This window comes from Gracilinanus agilis, chromosome 4 (assembly GCF_016433145.1).
Source record: "Gracilinanus agilis isolate LMUSP501 chromosome 4, AgileGrace, whole genome shotgun sequence".
NCBI classification, from domain to species: Eukaryota; Metazoa; Chordata; class Mammalia; order Didelphimorphia; family Didelphidae; genus Gracilinanus; species Gracilinanus agilis.
This window is the reverse complement of record NC_058133.1, coordinates 61,295,968-61,311,359: the sequence shown is the minus strand read 5'-3', so window position 1 is coordinate 61,311,359 and position 15,392 is coordinate 61,295,968. Positions and strand designations below refer to the sequence as shown.

The window sequence follows — 15,392 nt, the reverse complement described above, 5'->3', positions numbered from 1 at the left end:
TTCATATCTTCCTTCCCTCTACTTCATTCGACTTTGTAACTTAAACCTTTTTCTTTTTTGATCCTCTATTCTAAGAAGTGCTCATTTACTTTGTCTTCCTCCTAATTTTTAATCTCTTTTAAAGCTATTCTGAATTCTATTCTTCCACTCATGGGCTATACTGAATTCTATTCTTCCACTCATGGGCTATACACTCTTAAAAAAGTGGGGTGGCAGCTTCCTCTTTATTCTATATGCCCCATGAAAGGTAGTGCTTAGGAATAAAAAAAAAAGGTGAACTCCTTCCTCAATTCCATTTCTCTTTTTTATGTCTTTGTGATTTTATGCCATCCACATTTTCTCTATTTCTATTTCTTTTAGAACTTTTCCATGAGCTAGAGATAGCATTTGTACTTATATGTGTACTTATACATGTATATGTACATATATTTATACAGTAGGGCCTCAGTATCTTTGAGGATATGTTTCAAGACCTACAGTGGATGGCTGAAACCCAGGATATACCTGTGCATCTGCTTTTAATTGCAGGATAATTAAATCAGCCTATATGGGCATAAGAGGAAAGACACAACTGCATTACCAGCACCCCTACTCTACCACTTTGAGACCATTATTACTATAAATATGAGCTTTTAAAAACAAAGGCATTGTGATAATGCATTAAATACAAAAAATTCAATCAGCAAGAGAACTAGAGGTAGGCTAGAGGAAAGTTTTGTATGGGTATGGGGACAAAGGGAGATGAGTCATGTACTGAACTAATCAATGCCACTATGTTACAGCCTGTACTCATTGTGGTTTGAAAAATATGATTTTTTTAACTTTCTGGAGTTTTTTTCAATGGCTGTTATGAATTGCTTGTTTTTTATTTTCTGGAATTTTTTATCCATGACTAAAAACAGATAACTGAATCATCAGATACAACTCTATATGGGACTGATGTGTGTGTGTTTATATATTTGTTTGTTTATTGTTACGGTGGGGAAAAAAAGAAATCAAGTTTCATCCAGACAATTTATTTGGCAATGCATACAGTTGCAAAACAAACTAGGTCCATGGCTCTTGGTAACCAAGGACCCAGAAGTTTGGTTTCTCACTGTTATTATACAATTTGGAGAGAGTAAGGAACAAGAAACACTTAGGTGAGAGAGAGGGGAGGTATTTTTTGTAGTCATGTTTTAGAGGGGAAGGGGATTAGACTTGTGAAATCATAAAATCAAGTGACTCACATGATGTTACAATTTAATTTCACAAAATGATGGATAAAGGCAAAATAGAGTCATTAATGTTATTTAACGAGACATTCCCTTCTTTGATCCTAAGGTTGTCAAGCTCCAGGATCACTTATTTAAAAGCTTTATCTAATAGGGATTTCTGGATGAAATGATACCCTTCCTTAAGGGACATCGAAGGGATGGTGTGAGAGTCAAAAAGAATACAAGCAGAATCATAATCTCATACATACCCTAAGGAGACAAACCTTGCTAAATACACTCTTTAAGTCAATTAAATTAGGCTATGGATCAAGCTATTTATAGCACTCACCATAGATTAATTTGTGAGGAGAGATTTATGTGTTACCAAAATAAGCAAACATAGACAGAGGGTGTGGTATTAAGCTGTTTAGGATAATATGCAAAAAAAAATTGGGGGAAATAAAGAGGATTGTACTAAGAAAATCATGAAGGAAGAGGTAAAATAGGTAAATTATACCACATAAAGAGGCACATGGGTGGGGGGAGAATACTATGATAAGAAGGGGAAGATAAAGGTTGTGATAGCTAATACTTAAACCTTGCTCTTCAGTGGAATCAGTTCAGAGGCAAGAACAGCCAGATTTATTGGGATATAGAATTCGATCTTTCCCAATAGAGAAGTAGAAGGGGAATAAGGAAGAGGGTTTGTGGTGAGGGGAGTAATATAAGGGAGGGAAGAGTTGGGGAGCATGTAAAAGACTCTGAAGAGAAATAGGTGAATAAGAAGAGAGGGGGTGGAAAGAGGAATAAAATAAGGGTGGGGAAAGGGGGACTGATTAAAAGCAAAGCACTGGTGTGCTTTGAGAGAAATAGTGAAAGGAGAAAGGGCAGGATTAGAAGAAGAAATCAAAATGGTGGGGAATACACAGATGGTAATCATAACTCTGAATGTGAATGGGATGAACTCACCCATAAAATGAAAGCATATAGCAGAGTAGATTAAAAACTAAAATCCAACCATATATTGTTTACAAGAAACACACGAGGCAGGTAGATACACACAGGGTAAAGGTGAGAGGCTGGAACAGAATTTATTGGGCATCAACTGAGAAAAAGAAGATAGGAGTAGCAATCATGATCTCTGACAAAGCTAAAGTAAAAACAGATCTGATAGAAAGAGATAAGGAAGGAAATTATGCCTTGCTAAAAGGTAGTATAGACAATGAAGAAATATCATTACTCAACATATATGCACCAAATTGTATAGCATTCAGATTTTTAAAGGAGAAACTATTGGAGCTTAAGGAGGAAATGGATAGTAAAACTATACTAGTGGGAGACCTCAGCCTTCCCCTATCAGATCTAGGTAAGTCGAAATAAAAAAAAATAAAGAAGTAAGAGATGTGAATGAAATTTTAGAAAAATTGGGGTTAATGGATATATGGAGAAAATTGAATAGGAATGGTACATTTACAAAGATTGACCATGTAACAGGGCATAAAAAAACCACAAACAAATATAGAAAAACAGAAATAATAAATGCAGATTTTCAGATCATAATGTGATAAAAAGTATAATTATTAGGGGTTCGTGGAGAGGCAAATTAAAAATTAATTGGAAATTAAAAAATAGAATTCTCCAAAACTGGTGGGTAAAAGAACAAATCATAGAAACAATTACTGATTTGATTGAAGAGAATGACAATGAGGAAACAACATATCAAAATTTATGGGATACAGTCAAAGCAGTACTCGGGAAAATTTATATCCCAGAGTGCCTATATTAACAAAAAAGAGATAGAAGAGATCAATGAATTAGGCATGCAACTAAAAAAGCTAGGAAAAGGACAAATTAAAAACCTTCAGATAAATGCCAAATTGGGAATCCTAAAAATCAAAGGAGAAATTGATAAAATTGAAAGTAAAAGAACTATTGAACTAACAAATAAGACTAGGAGTTAGTATTTTGAAAAAAATAAATAAAATAAAGTATTGATTAATCTAATGAAAAAATTTATGGTGGCACTCCCAGTTCTCTGTAACTTTATAAAAATTTCTTTTTAAATCACCCTAATTGCCAAATCAATTCCTGTGTGTTCTTTTCTTTTTTTGAACTCTTACCTTCCTTCTTGGTTTTTGGGCATCTTTCTCCAATTGGGAATTTCTGTCTTCTAACCTGTTAATTTCCTTTTGAGCTATTTCCCATTTCTTTCGCCAAATCTCTTCCATCTTTCTCATCATCTCAGATTTGAACTCTTCAATAGCTTGTGGCCAGTTTTCATTATTTTGGGAAGGTTTGGATATGATTATTTGTTCTCCTCTGCTGTTTGCTCTTTTGTCTGGATTTTATCTGTGTAAAAGTTGTCGAGTGTTACAGATTTCTTCTTGATGATCTTTCTCTTTTGGGGTTCTTGTCTCTGGCTTGCCATTGTTAGCCCTGTGTCCTCTTAGGTTTATCCTTACTCTCAGGGTCTGTCTGCGCTCTTTAGGCTCCTGAGGTCTCAGTTGTACTCAGGGTCAGGCCTCCTGGTGGTCCCCTTACTTGTTCCTCTGCCCCAGGCTCCTTTAACAGTCTCAGGGCGTTGCTTCCACAGTTGTGAACCCCTTTTGCACTAGGTCCCCACTCAAGGTCTGCGCCTGCGCTCAGGATTTGTGTTTGGGCTCGTGCATGCGCCCGCACTTGTGCCTGCGCTCAGGGTCTGCGTTCAAAGTCCACGTGCATTCTTTAGCCTCTTGGGGTCTTAAGTCTTGCTGCTCTCAGGAGCAGGCCCTGGTGACCCCAGGTAGCTGCCAAAGACTTAATGAGTGCCCCAAACTTGTTCTAACTCTTGTGCGCTGGCTTTAGCACTGTAGGTGGTGGGGGATGGGGGAGGGGATTGCTCAGCTCACATTTTAGTGGGAGCTGTTTCACCCCTTTATAGCATGGAAATGCCCCAATTCCACATACCTTCAATGCTGTGCCCTGTTGTGGGGTCCCTTTGTTCCTCTAGATTTGTTTTTATGTCTTCTTGAGGAGTCCTGTATGTTTCAGTTAGGAGAGGTTAAGCAGCTGCTTTTTACTCTGCCACCATCTTAACCAGGAAGTCCCTAAAAAGCTTACCTTCCTTCTTGGAATCCATACTAAGTATTGGTTCCAAGGCAGAAGAATGGTAAGGACTAGCAATTGGAGTTAAATGAATTGTCCAGGGTCATACAGCTAGCTTTCAATCTACCAAGCCACCTAGATGTCCCACTATGTGTTAAATTAATCCAGCCCTACATTTCCTTGAGGCTTTTCAATTATAACTCCAGGAAGGTCAAAGAAGACAGTGCATGTAGGCAGCAAAAGCTATTCAAAAAGAACAACTTAATGCTGCAAGCATATTTCTACATTTTCCATTTCATAAGGAATAACTAAATAATTTCTCATATCCTTCTTACCTAAATGAGATCAAAACGTCTTTCCAAAAACTCTAAACCTCTTTACTTTCAACTTGTATTCACACTGCATAAACAGACTACAACTTTTTTTTTAGCTTTTCTAACCATTCTCCTTTCATCCTTAATTGCTCAAACTTTCTTCCTTTTCTTTTATATCCCTCCAGTGGATTTCAATTAAAGCCTTTTAAAACCGCATTTTCCTTTTCTTTTTTTTTTTCTTTTAACTTTTCCTATTTGGATCCAACACCTCTCTTACTTGCCTAATTCCTCTATTCTTTATTTCCCAATCATATCTCAGACTATATATAGAACTTGCCATTCCACTGAATTTCTTCCTTACAATCTAGCAGAGGTTTTACTACACAACTACACAAAACCAATTAATACTGCAATACTGTGACCTCTGGAGTTCTAAAAAGCTTACAAGCACATGGTCTATTCCAACACCTTTTGGTGATTTGGCTACTAAGTTTACCTAAACTATAAAGTTCTGTTATATCATTCACAGAAGAAATGTACTGGCAACACGAAACATTTTTCCAAATTAAACTTTACTTATTTTTAAGTTGTTCCCTTATTTAAACAAGCTTCTAGAAAAGAGTTAATAATAAGTAGTTCTTAAGGACCAGATAAATTTAAACTGCAAACTTCAAGCTCATTTTTAAAATTTGTTTTGGAACTTTACTAATACTACTTTCAAATTTGCTTCAGTTCTCTTTAATCAGTGAAATCACTTTTCCCCTTGCACTAGAACAATAAATTGATCACTCTCTAGGGAAGGAGTGATAAGAGGTTCAAGCATTGTTTCCATGTAACTTTCATAGGGTTTTGTTCTTGGTTTTTCTTAAGGCAAATTCCCCAAACTCACTAAAACATTTCAATATTTATAAAAATATTTAAAACATAATTTGGAAAGTCACAGTAGAGATTTCAACCACAAGGCCATAAATTCTTATAGACTGAGGAAAAAAAGATGAATCTCCTTCTTATCTGTATTGTCATTTATCGGTCTCCTTAACTTGACCAGACTTAGGAGGGCAAAGGGAAACTTTCTTCCCGAAGACTCAAAAAGATTCCTCAGAAAATGTTGGCTGATCACCTGAAAACAGTTTGATTTACCAAGATAAAACACATAATACACATAAAACATATACATAAAAGTACTAATTGGTGAAGTTTTTCCTTCTTATATCCTACTGAAAGTTTTTATCTAAATCTAAAATCCCTGCTTGATATTATGGATAACCAGGAGAGAGGTTTTGAAGCTCCATCCTTCTATTGTATTTTTTTCAATCATGACTCTGCCAAGGCATTCTTAGAGCTCTATCTTTAGACATCCACTTCCAAATGGGAAGTTTCCCCTATTTCCAGGCCGGATGTACCTAAGGGGTATCCATCAACTTACTAGAGCTGGTCTCTATGGTACACTTAATAGGAGACCATTCACTTTTAAGGAGGTACATCTGGATATCATTGAGGAGGATGTAGAGAAGTCCATTGGTAGAAATATTACCAGAATGCCCTAAGGCAGTGTTGGCTGATCTTTTAGAGACTGCAACACTCATGGGGCATGTGAGCTGCCTCCTTTTCCCAGACAGGGGAGGGAGGAAGTGCTCCCATCGGGTGGTTAGGCAAAGGGGTGGGGCATGGTGGAGAGGGGGAGGGCAGAAGCCCCCTCTATTACCCATGCCATAGGTTCACCAACATGGCCCTAGAGTATTCCTTCAGCAAAAGTCCAGCTGTCACATGGAGCCTTGCAGTTTCCTTTCCTTCATGGTCACCATAACTGTTACAGTGAGGGGAAAAAGAAACTGAGTTTCATCTAAACAAATGATTTATTTGGCAGTGCATGTGGTTTCAAAACAAACCAGGTCCAAGTCTCAGTAACCAAGGACCCAGAAGTCTGATCTCTCACTATTAATATATAATTTGGAAGGAGAGAAAAACGGTAAACACAGGATTATAGATATTGAGACATCTGCTTTCTTATTGGTGGAGGGAGCTAGGAGACATGAAGGAAGGGAGTATTCTTGTAGTCCTGAAGTAGTAAAAGTCTTGTGAAATCACCAAAATCAGGTGACTCACAAGGAATTAAAACAACTTCAAAAAATGGTTGATAAAGACAAAATGGAGCCATTATTATTTTTAATGTACTTTATGTATGTGTATATATATGTGTGTACATACATATATATATATATGTGTGTGTGTGTGTGCATGTGTGTATCCCTGAAATCACCTGCTACCTGCATCTTCTCTATTCCCATCTGGGGAAAGAAGGCATCATGCCAGCTCTTCCTTCAGGCAGGGCTGGATTATAGAAATGTAATTCTGGAATGCTTGAGTGGACTTTATTAAATTAATATATGGGGGGCATAGCTAGGTGACTCAGTGGATAGAGAACAAGACCTAGAGATGAGAGATACTGGGTTCAAATTTGACCTCAGATACTTCTTAGCTGTGTGACTTTAGGTAAGCCATTTAATCTCCATTGCCTAGCCCTTACCATTCTTCTGCTTTGGAACTAATACACATTATTGATTCTAAGAAAGTAAGAGTTTAAAAAATTAATATATGAAAAGCATTTTGTAATTCACATGTGTGTTGTATTTGTGTGGTGAGAGAGTGAGAAAGAGAGATGGAAGACAGAAAGATGTCAGCTGTTTTTCTCATATAGTTACTTTTCCTGCTCTTTTCCTCTCCTTGGCACATAGGTCTCCTTCCATGTGGGCCAGATGGTGCTTGCCAAGAAGATGACGAGGAAGGCATTGAAGTTACTAAACCGAGTCTTTCCTTACAATTGCTTTTCGGTTCTCCTCCAGACTCATATTGAGAAAAACAAACATGCCACTTACATGATCCAGCAGGAACAGAATTTCCCTCCTCCAGAGTAAGAAACAGAACTGCAGTAGAGCTGGAGAGGGCATCCTACAATCCTACAGGATGAGGCAACCCAACAGTCTGCCTCAGGAGAACCCCAGCATGATTTTGGAGTGTCCCCCTTTTAGATAGGTGCCCTCTCCAAAGCAAGTTATCACTTTGGAGAAGAGTGGATGGCCTGGCTTTTGGAGTGTCTTCAAGGACCCTCCAAGTAGCCTTAGAGGACCAGGAATGCATAAGGACAGTCCTTAGAGGTTCAGAGGATGTATGTTGGCCAGCGATATGATCTTCTGAAGATTCCGAATGGCTAAAAAGACTATTAGTATGGAAAAAAAAGTCATTTAATTATCGTCTTTTAAAAGTGACCAAGAGAACATCGTTAACTAAATGACATATGTGCCTTGCCTTTTTTCTATCTATAGGAAATGTTTATAAGAATAATTTTCATATATCAGATCTATTTCTGATGAGGCTAGTCTCAGGGAAAGGGGGAAGGAGGGAATAAGCATTTATGTAGACCTCTGGTGTTCCAGGAGCTGTGCTAAGGGCCTTTTACAAATATTATTATTTGATCCTCCTGTCCACTTTTCAATGTTGGTACTATTGTTATCTCTGATTTATAGTCGAGGAAGCTGAGGCAAGCAGAAGTTAAGTGATTTGTCCAGGGTCACTAAACTAAGAAGTGTTTGAGGTTGACCATGGACTAGGGTCTTCCTGAGGCCAGGCCCAGTGCTCTGTCCCAAGTGATAATCCACACTAACTACATCATGCCCTGGCCTTAGTGTTTGTGGTCCAAAAACAAAGAGTTAGATCCCCTTGGCCAAAACACCCTCCTAATGTCTGCCCTCCCAAAAGGTGTCACTAGTGTACATGCAAAAATTATGCGTGATTCATGTCAAGTGAAGCATAAATGTAGGAAGTGGAGGTTTGCCACTATTATGGAAGAGAGGCTAGAATCAGAAAGTGAAGTCCTTCTAATGCTCCTTGTTTTTTTAAAACCTTTTCCTTCTGTAGTTGGTACTAAATATTGGTTCCAAGGCAGAAGAGTGGTAATGGTTAGGCAAAGGTGGTTAAGCATCTTGTCCAGGGTCACACAGGCTAGGTGTGTCTGAGGTCACATTTGAACCCAAGACTTCCTATCTCCAAGCCTGTCTCTATCCCTTGGGCCACCTCTCTGCCCTGACTATCTTCTTTCTCCAAGGAGCATTCTACATCAAGAAACTTGCTTTTCTCACTAGATAGTGACCCAAACTTCTTCCTGAAACAAAGATCCACCTTTTAAACCCTAATATTCTTCTGGTCACATTGTATGGATGTGACTACTTTCTGAGAAGCTGAAGTTGAAGATTGCCCAAAGTGCAGCAGAGATCCTCATGGTGGGCATGAGCCGTCTGAAGCACAACTATAATAGAATATATACTCTCTGAGAGCCAGGCAGGCTTTAGTTCCTTTCAAAGTTCTGAGGTAATTACCCCGAGGATCTGGGGTGTCTCTTTTCCACTTCCAACTGCTCAAGATCCCATCAACTATGTTTCCTCGGTCATTAGGGGCTAACGATTAACTGTGTAGCTAGGTGGCCCAGTGGACAGAGTGCTGGGCTGGGAGTCATGAAGACTCATTTGCCTGAGTCCATATATGGCCTCAGATACTTGTACTTAGCTGTGTGACCCTGGTCAAGTCACCTAATCCTTTTTGCCTCAGTTTCTTCATTTGTCAAATGAGCTAGAGAAGGAAATGGCAAACCACTCCGGTGTCTTTGCCAAGAAAACCCCCAATGGGGTCCCAAAATTTAGACACAGCAGTGATTCACACTCCAGTTCTATTTAAACTAGCTTTTATAGTGAGATAGTTACTTCAAAGATATGGCAAGAAAAAAATAACTTCAGGGGTTATCTTGCCCACTGTTGCTTTCCAAGTAGAATTCCCCTTTGTTTCTCTGTTGCTTCTCTCTATGCCCCATTGTATGCTTTTACTTGTCCTTTGCCTGATAGAAAGAGAAAAATGGCTCAGCTTTACCAGCAAATCTCTTGCCTGTCCATAATATGGCAGATCTACAGCTTGGATTCTGCTTGCCATTGCAAGTATTTTGAGCACCTAGCTGCCATGATGCAAGTGAATTCTGCACTCAAAACTCAAGACGACTTTCAAGTAGGTTTTCACATTCTCAGAGTTACAGAATTGCAAGGAATATAAGAGATCATCTATTTTGTTACAAATGAATGAATGTGAGCAATGTGGAAAAATATGTGTTGTATGAAAGCTCTGGTATAACCTATATCAGACTACCATGTCGGAGAGGCGGGAAAGAGGGAAGAAGAAAATCGGAATCCTAAAATGTCAGAAAAAAATTGCCAAAAATTATTTTTATGTATAATTAATTAATTCTTTAAGAAAGAAAATTAATTCCAAAACTCCCAAATGAATAAAAGAAAAATTACATATTAAGTACCTACCAAGTGCCAGGCACATTACCAGCTGCTAAGGATAATCCCCACTTTTAGGACAACGTTCTTGTTTCAGTTTTTTTTACTTAAAAATATTTATTTTCTCTCTTTGCCACCTTCTTCCCATTCCCACCCTCAAATGAGAAAGAAATCAAAAAGTTTATGGCAAATATGCATAGTCGAGCAACACGAATTCTCATATTACCATGTCCAAATATGTATATCTTATTCTGCATATTCAGTCTGTCATTTCTTTTCTTTTTCTTTTTAATCTCTTACTTTCTATCTTAGAATCAATACAGTGCATCAGTTCCAGGGCAGAAGAGTGGTAAGGGCCAGGCAGTGGGGGGTGACTTGCCCAGGGTCATGCATCTAGGAAGTGTCTGAGGTCACATTTGAACCCAGGACCTCCCCGTCTCTGGACCTGGCTCAATCCACTGGTCTGCCCAGCTGCTTCCTCAGTCTGTCATTTCTCCACAGATCTTGGGCAGCATTCTTTAACCTCAGTTTTCTAGAATCATGGCTGATCATTGCATTGATTAGAGTTGTTAAGTCTTTCAAAACTGTTCATCTTCACAGTGTTGTTATTATATAAATTGTTCTCCTGGTTTTGCTCCCTTCAGTCTATATCAGTTCATATAAGTCTTAGGTTTCTCTGAAACCATCTCTTTTATCATTCTTATGGCACAATAGTATTTTATTACATTCCTATATCATAACGGTAGGTATCCCCTTAGTTTCAATTCTTTGATATTACAAAAAGAGTTGCTAAGGGCAGCTGGGTAGCTCAGAGGAGTGAGACTCAGGCCTAGAGACAGGAGGTCCTAGGTTCAAACCCGGCCTCAGCCATTTCCCAGCTGTGTGACCCTGGGCAAGTCACTTGACCCCCATTGCCCACCCTTACCAATCTTCCACCTATGAGACAATACACCGAAGTACAAGGGTTAAAAAAAAAAAAAAGAGTTGCTATAGATATCTTTTGTACACATGAGTTTTTTCCTGGGTGGGTGCCTGTCTCAAAGATCCAATTGTTAAATGTTCTGTATGGATATAGATCAGAAATAGAAAAATGCTACAAATCAGGACTTGGTTTATGTTCTTTTACCTATCTAGACTTAAAACAGTGTTGAAGAAAATATTAATAGATTTAATTCAAAAATGTATTATTTAGACAGTTGTTAAACATTTATCAGCATGTTCCTGATCTTTTCCCTCTTTCTTACTATGGAGTATGAGGCAAGTATTGGGATTGTTAGGTCAAAGGATACCCACAAAGTAGAAAAATTTCAAAATAAATAACTTTAATGCTTTGATTTATTCATCTTTCTAGACCTAGGATTTGAATTGGGTTTCTGTTGCCTGTTATACTTTAGGGTGGGATGGTCAGCTTTGCTTGGTCTAACCCCTTCTCTCCACTCACACAGCCACCACTTTGGTGCAGGCCCTCACCACCTGTCACCTGAACATAACAAGAGCCTCCTGCCTCGAATAGCTCCCTGCTCCAACTATCTTCCACTTAGCAACCAAAATCATTTTCCTAAGGCATACTTCTAAACCATGTCATGCCCTTCTCAATAGACTCCTCTGGCTTCTTATCTCTAGGATGAAATAAAAAATTTCCCTGTTTGGCATTTAAAGTTCTTCATCACCTAACCCTACCTATTCTTCCATTCCTCTTACACACATTACTCCCCTTCCATGAGATCTGTGATCTAGTCATACTGGTCTACTTTTTGTTTCTCAGACATTACTCTTCATTTTCCATCTTGGTCCCTTTTTATCTGGCTATCTAGAATATTCTCCCTTTCTACCTTTATCTGTGCTTCCTTCAAGAAGCATATCAAATCCTACCTTCTGTAGGACACTTCCAGTGTCTCCTCTCCTCTCCTCTCCTCTTCTCCTCTTCTCTTCTCTCCTCTTTTCTTGCTACTTTTCATCTACTCTGTATTTGTTATTGTTGTTGAGATATTTCTGTCATGTCTGACTCCACATGGCTACTTTTGGGGTTTTCTTAGCAAATATACTGGAGTGGTTTGCCATTTCCTTCTCCAGCTCTTTTTATAGAGGAGAAACTAAAGCAAATAGGATTAAGTGACTTGCCCAAGGTCTGAGGCTGGACTTGAACTCAGGAAAATGAATCTTCCTGACTCCAGACCCAACACTATCCACTATAACACCTAACTGCTTCTCTGTATGTACCTACCTATATACAGGATACCTCTCCCATTAGGACATAAGCTCTTTGAGAACAGAAACTGTTTTTGCTTTAGCTTTTTATCCCAAGTGCTTAGCACAGTGCCTAATACATAGTAAACACTTAATAAATGATTGCTGACTGACGTTTATCCTCCCTCCCTCCCTTCTTCCCTCTCTTCCTTCCTTCCTTCCTTCCTTCCTTCCTTCCCTGATGACATTTCAGATCATTAAAGCCTACCTGGACTACTCACTGCACAGTCAACTAGGAGGTTATCAGGGATTATGGTTCAAGTACGAAGTCATGGCTATTGAGTGTATCTTCAACAAGCCTTTGAATAGAGAGGCTATTGAAATGATTGTTCATGTGGCAGTTAAATTGTCTCACATCAAGTTCCTAATGGGTCACCTGGAGCTGTCCATTCAGTTGGGTAAGAATTCTTTTTCATCTCCATCTGACAAGGTAGCAAAGGGCCTCCAATTTAAATCAACTCTTGTTTATTAAGGGCCTACTATGTGACAGGTAAGACAGGCAACATGATATAGTGCCACGATTCTCAAACTGTTTGGTCCCAAGGAGAAGAGGAAGGGAAAATAGCATTTATCAAGCATCTACTATGTGCCAGGAACTATGCTTAGTGCTTTACAAATATCTCATTTGTAAAGTCTCAAGACCCTTTTATATGCTTAAAATGATTGAGAATTACAAAGAGCTCTTGTTTCTGTCAGTTATATCTATAGAGATTTATAAAATGATAGTTTAAAATTTTACTTAATAACAAAATAAAGCCATTACTTAGTTAACATATTTTAAATGAAAAATATGCTTTCCAAAACAAAAAAAATTAGTGAGAAAGCTGAATCGCTTTACATAGCTTTATCTATCTATCTATCTATCTATCTATCTATCTATCTATCTATCTATCTCTTTATTTATTTATTTATTTAGTTAGTTTACATAGATATGACTTAAATGAAGATACCTGGGTTGTCATGTCTGCTTCTGCATTCAATCTATTACAGTATGTTGTTTTGATTGAAAGATATGAAGAAAATCCAGACTCACCCAGATATGGAGTTAGAAAGGGGAGGATGATTCTAATAGGCAAATAACATTTTAGTATTATTGGAACCTTGACGGTGCCTGGAAAGATTCTTGGAGTCTCCCAGGGGCCTGCAAATTACAGTGTGAGAATCATTGTTATAATGGATTGAGAATCAGCCTCAAAGCCTAGAACTGGTTCAAGTTCTGTTGCTAACCTGTACTAACTAACTAGCTGGGTGACCTTGGCCCAGATACTTAATCTCTCAGTGCATGATGCTTTTTTTTTTAAACCTTTCACTTTCCATTTTAGAATTGATACTATGTGGGTTCCAAGGCAGGAGAGTAGTAAGGGCTAGGCAATGGGGTTAAGTAACTTACCCAGGTTCACACTGCTAGGAAGTGTCTAAGGACAGATTTGGATCCAAGACTGCCTGAGTCTCTAGGCCTGACTCTCAATCTATTGAGCTACCTAGCTGCCCCCTCAGGGCACATTTCTTAAAGATGATGTCACCCACATTGACTGAGAAAGTTCAATGACCTGGGAGTTCCCTCTACTACTGAAATCACAGGTCTAGTCCCTATTCCTATCATCCCTATCCCTATCCCCATCCCTAGCTCTATCCTTATCTTTATCATCCCTCTCTCTGGGGGGCGGGGGGGAGGGTAGAAAGACAAAAAACAGAATTTGCTTTCCATTTCATTGGGGATCCAATTAGGAGGCAAAGAGTGGAATAAGAGAGCTTGAGATTGTTTTTTGTACAGGCTTTAGAGCATATCGGATGTGGCAGCAGACCAAGACTCCCAACATACACTACATGGTCCTTCACCGACTTGGTAGAGCTCTCTTTTTGAAAAACAGGTATTCTTGTGATGAGTTGCAAGGGGAATAGCAGCAATGGCAGGGTATATGCAGTGGGATGTTTTTGCTTGGATGACTGTGAGTGGTTTTGCACTACAGGGACTGGCCTGATTCTTTCCTTGCTCTAGATTCGTGAAGTATATTGAAGTGCTCGAGTGGATGTGGTCATTTGCTGCTGAAGAAGAACACACAGTCAGTCAAGGACTTTTCTATTTCAACTGTCTAGACATCTTGCTTTATGGTGGTAAGTCTTTTTGCCATCTGAAAAGGGCAACTATGGTCATGCATCCTTTTAAAAGGCTTTCCCCAACAATTGGCTGATCCCTGGTTTTAGTGGAGAAGAGAGTAGGGTGTTATCTTTCAGTATCTGGGGGTGGACTGACACCAAGATGCTAGAGAAGAGGATGTGCACAAAAGGCCAGCCTTTCCCACCTGGAACAAAGGTGTAAAGGTGTCCTAAGGGAGAAGGGTGAAAGGAAGAAGAGGAGTAGCATCCCTCTATAGTCTATGGTTTGGGAAAATCCTTGGAGAAAAAAGATAATGCTAGGAAATCTGCTAAAAAAATAAAAATTTCACCAGGATGTCCATGGCCAATAACATATTAACCACAGAATCACAAAATAGAAGAGCTCAAAGGGACCTTGTGGATTTGGAGTCAGGAAGACCTGGGTTGCAATTCCACTCTGGATACTTACTGTAACTGCCCTGATCCAGGACAAGTCATGGGGCCTCAAGTCTGAGCCTCAGATTTCCTCATTTGTGAAATGAGATAGTTGGACTCAATGACCTTGTAAGGCTCTAAATTTGGATTCTATGATCCTAGTCCAACCCCTTAATTTTACAGCTGAGAAAACAGAGGCACATAGCAGAGGAGATTTAAGGTAAAACTCCAAGGTGAATAAAACAAAGTTGTGCAATATATTCCCTCTCTCTGAGCTTAGAAACCAAAAGCCTTAGTTCAAAAGAAAAAAAATTCTGATGGTGGGAATTTTAGACATCTTTAGTAGAATGGTAGGCTAAATATTTGTAGGAGATGTTTGCAGTGGCATCCTACACCAAGAAGCAACAATCAACATTTCCTTTATTTAAGGCTGATTCAGGACATACCTTAAATCAGAATCCATTCTAGACACCCAGCTCCCACTATACTTTGTCATGGAGAGGGATTCAAATATTGCTATCAGTTAGATAGAGAATGGTGGAAAAGAATTAGGCTGATGGGAAATTTAACATATTTTATAAGATTGCACTGATATCTATGCCTTCCTAACTTTAGAGTAAAAAGGTCCAATTCCCCTAAACCAGGGATCAGCAACGTATGGCTCTTTTGAGGGCCAGATATGGCTCTTTCTGCAG

The 15,392-nt window shown here is 38.8% G+C and overlaps 1 protein-coding gene across 1 annotated transcript in view; it reads left to right on the top strand.

The window, feature by feature from the left end:
* ADCY10 (adenylate cyclase 10) overlaps positions 1-15,392 on the top strand; it is a 126,982-nt gene that overhangs the window by 97,848 nt on the left and 13,742 nt on the right. The window contains exons 25-29 of the mRNA XM_044674868.1: positions 7,330-7,505; positions 9,487-9,643; positions 12,359-12,563; positions 13,940-14,036; positions 14,165-14,280. Of these exons, the coding sequence (XP_044530803.1) occupies positions 7,330-7,505; positions 9,487-9,643; positions 12,359-12,563; positions 13,940-14,036; positions 14,165-14,280 (751 nt within the window). The remainder of the gene's footprint in view (positions 1-7,329; positions 7,506-9,486; positions 9,644-12,358; positions 12,564-13,939; positions 14,037-14,164; positions 14,281-15,392) is intronic.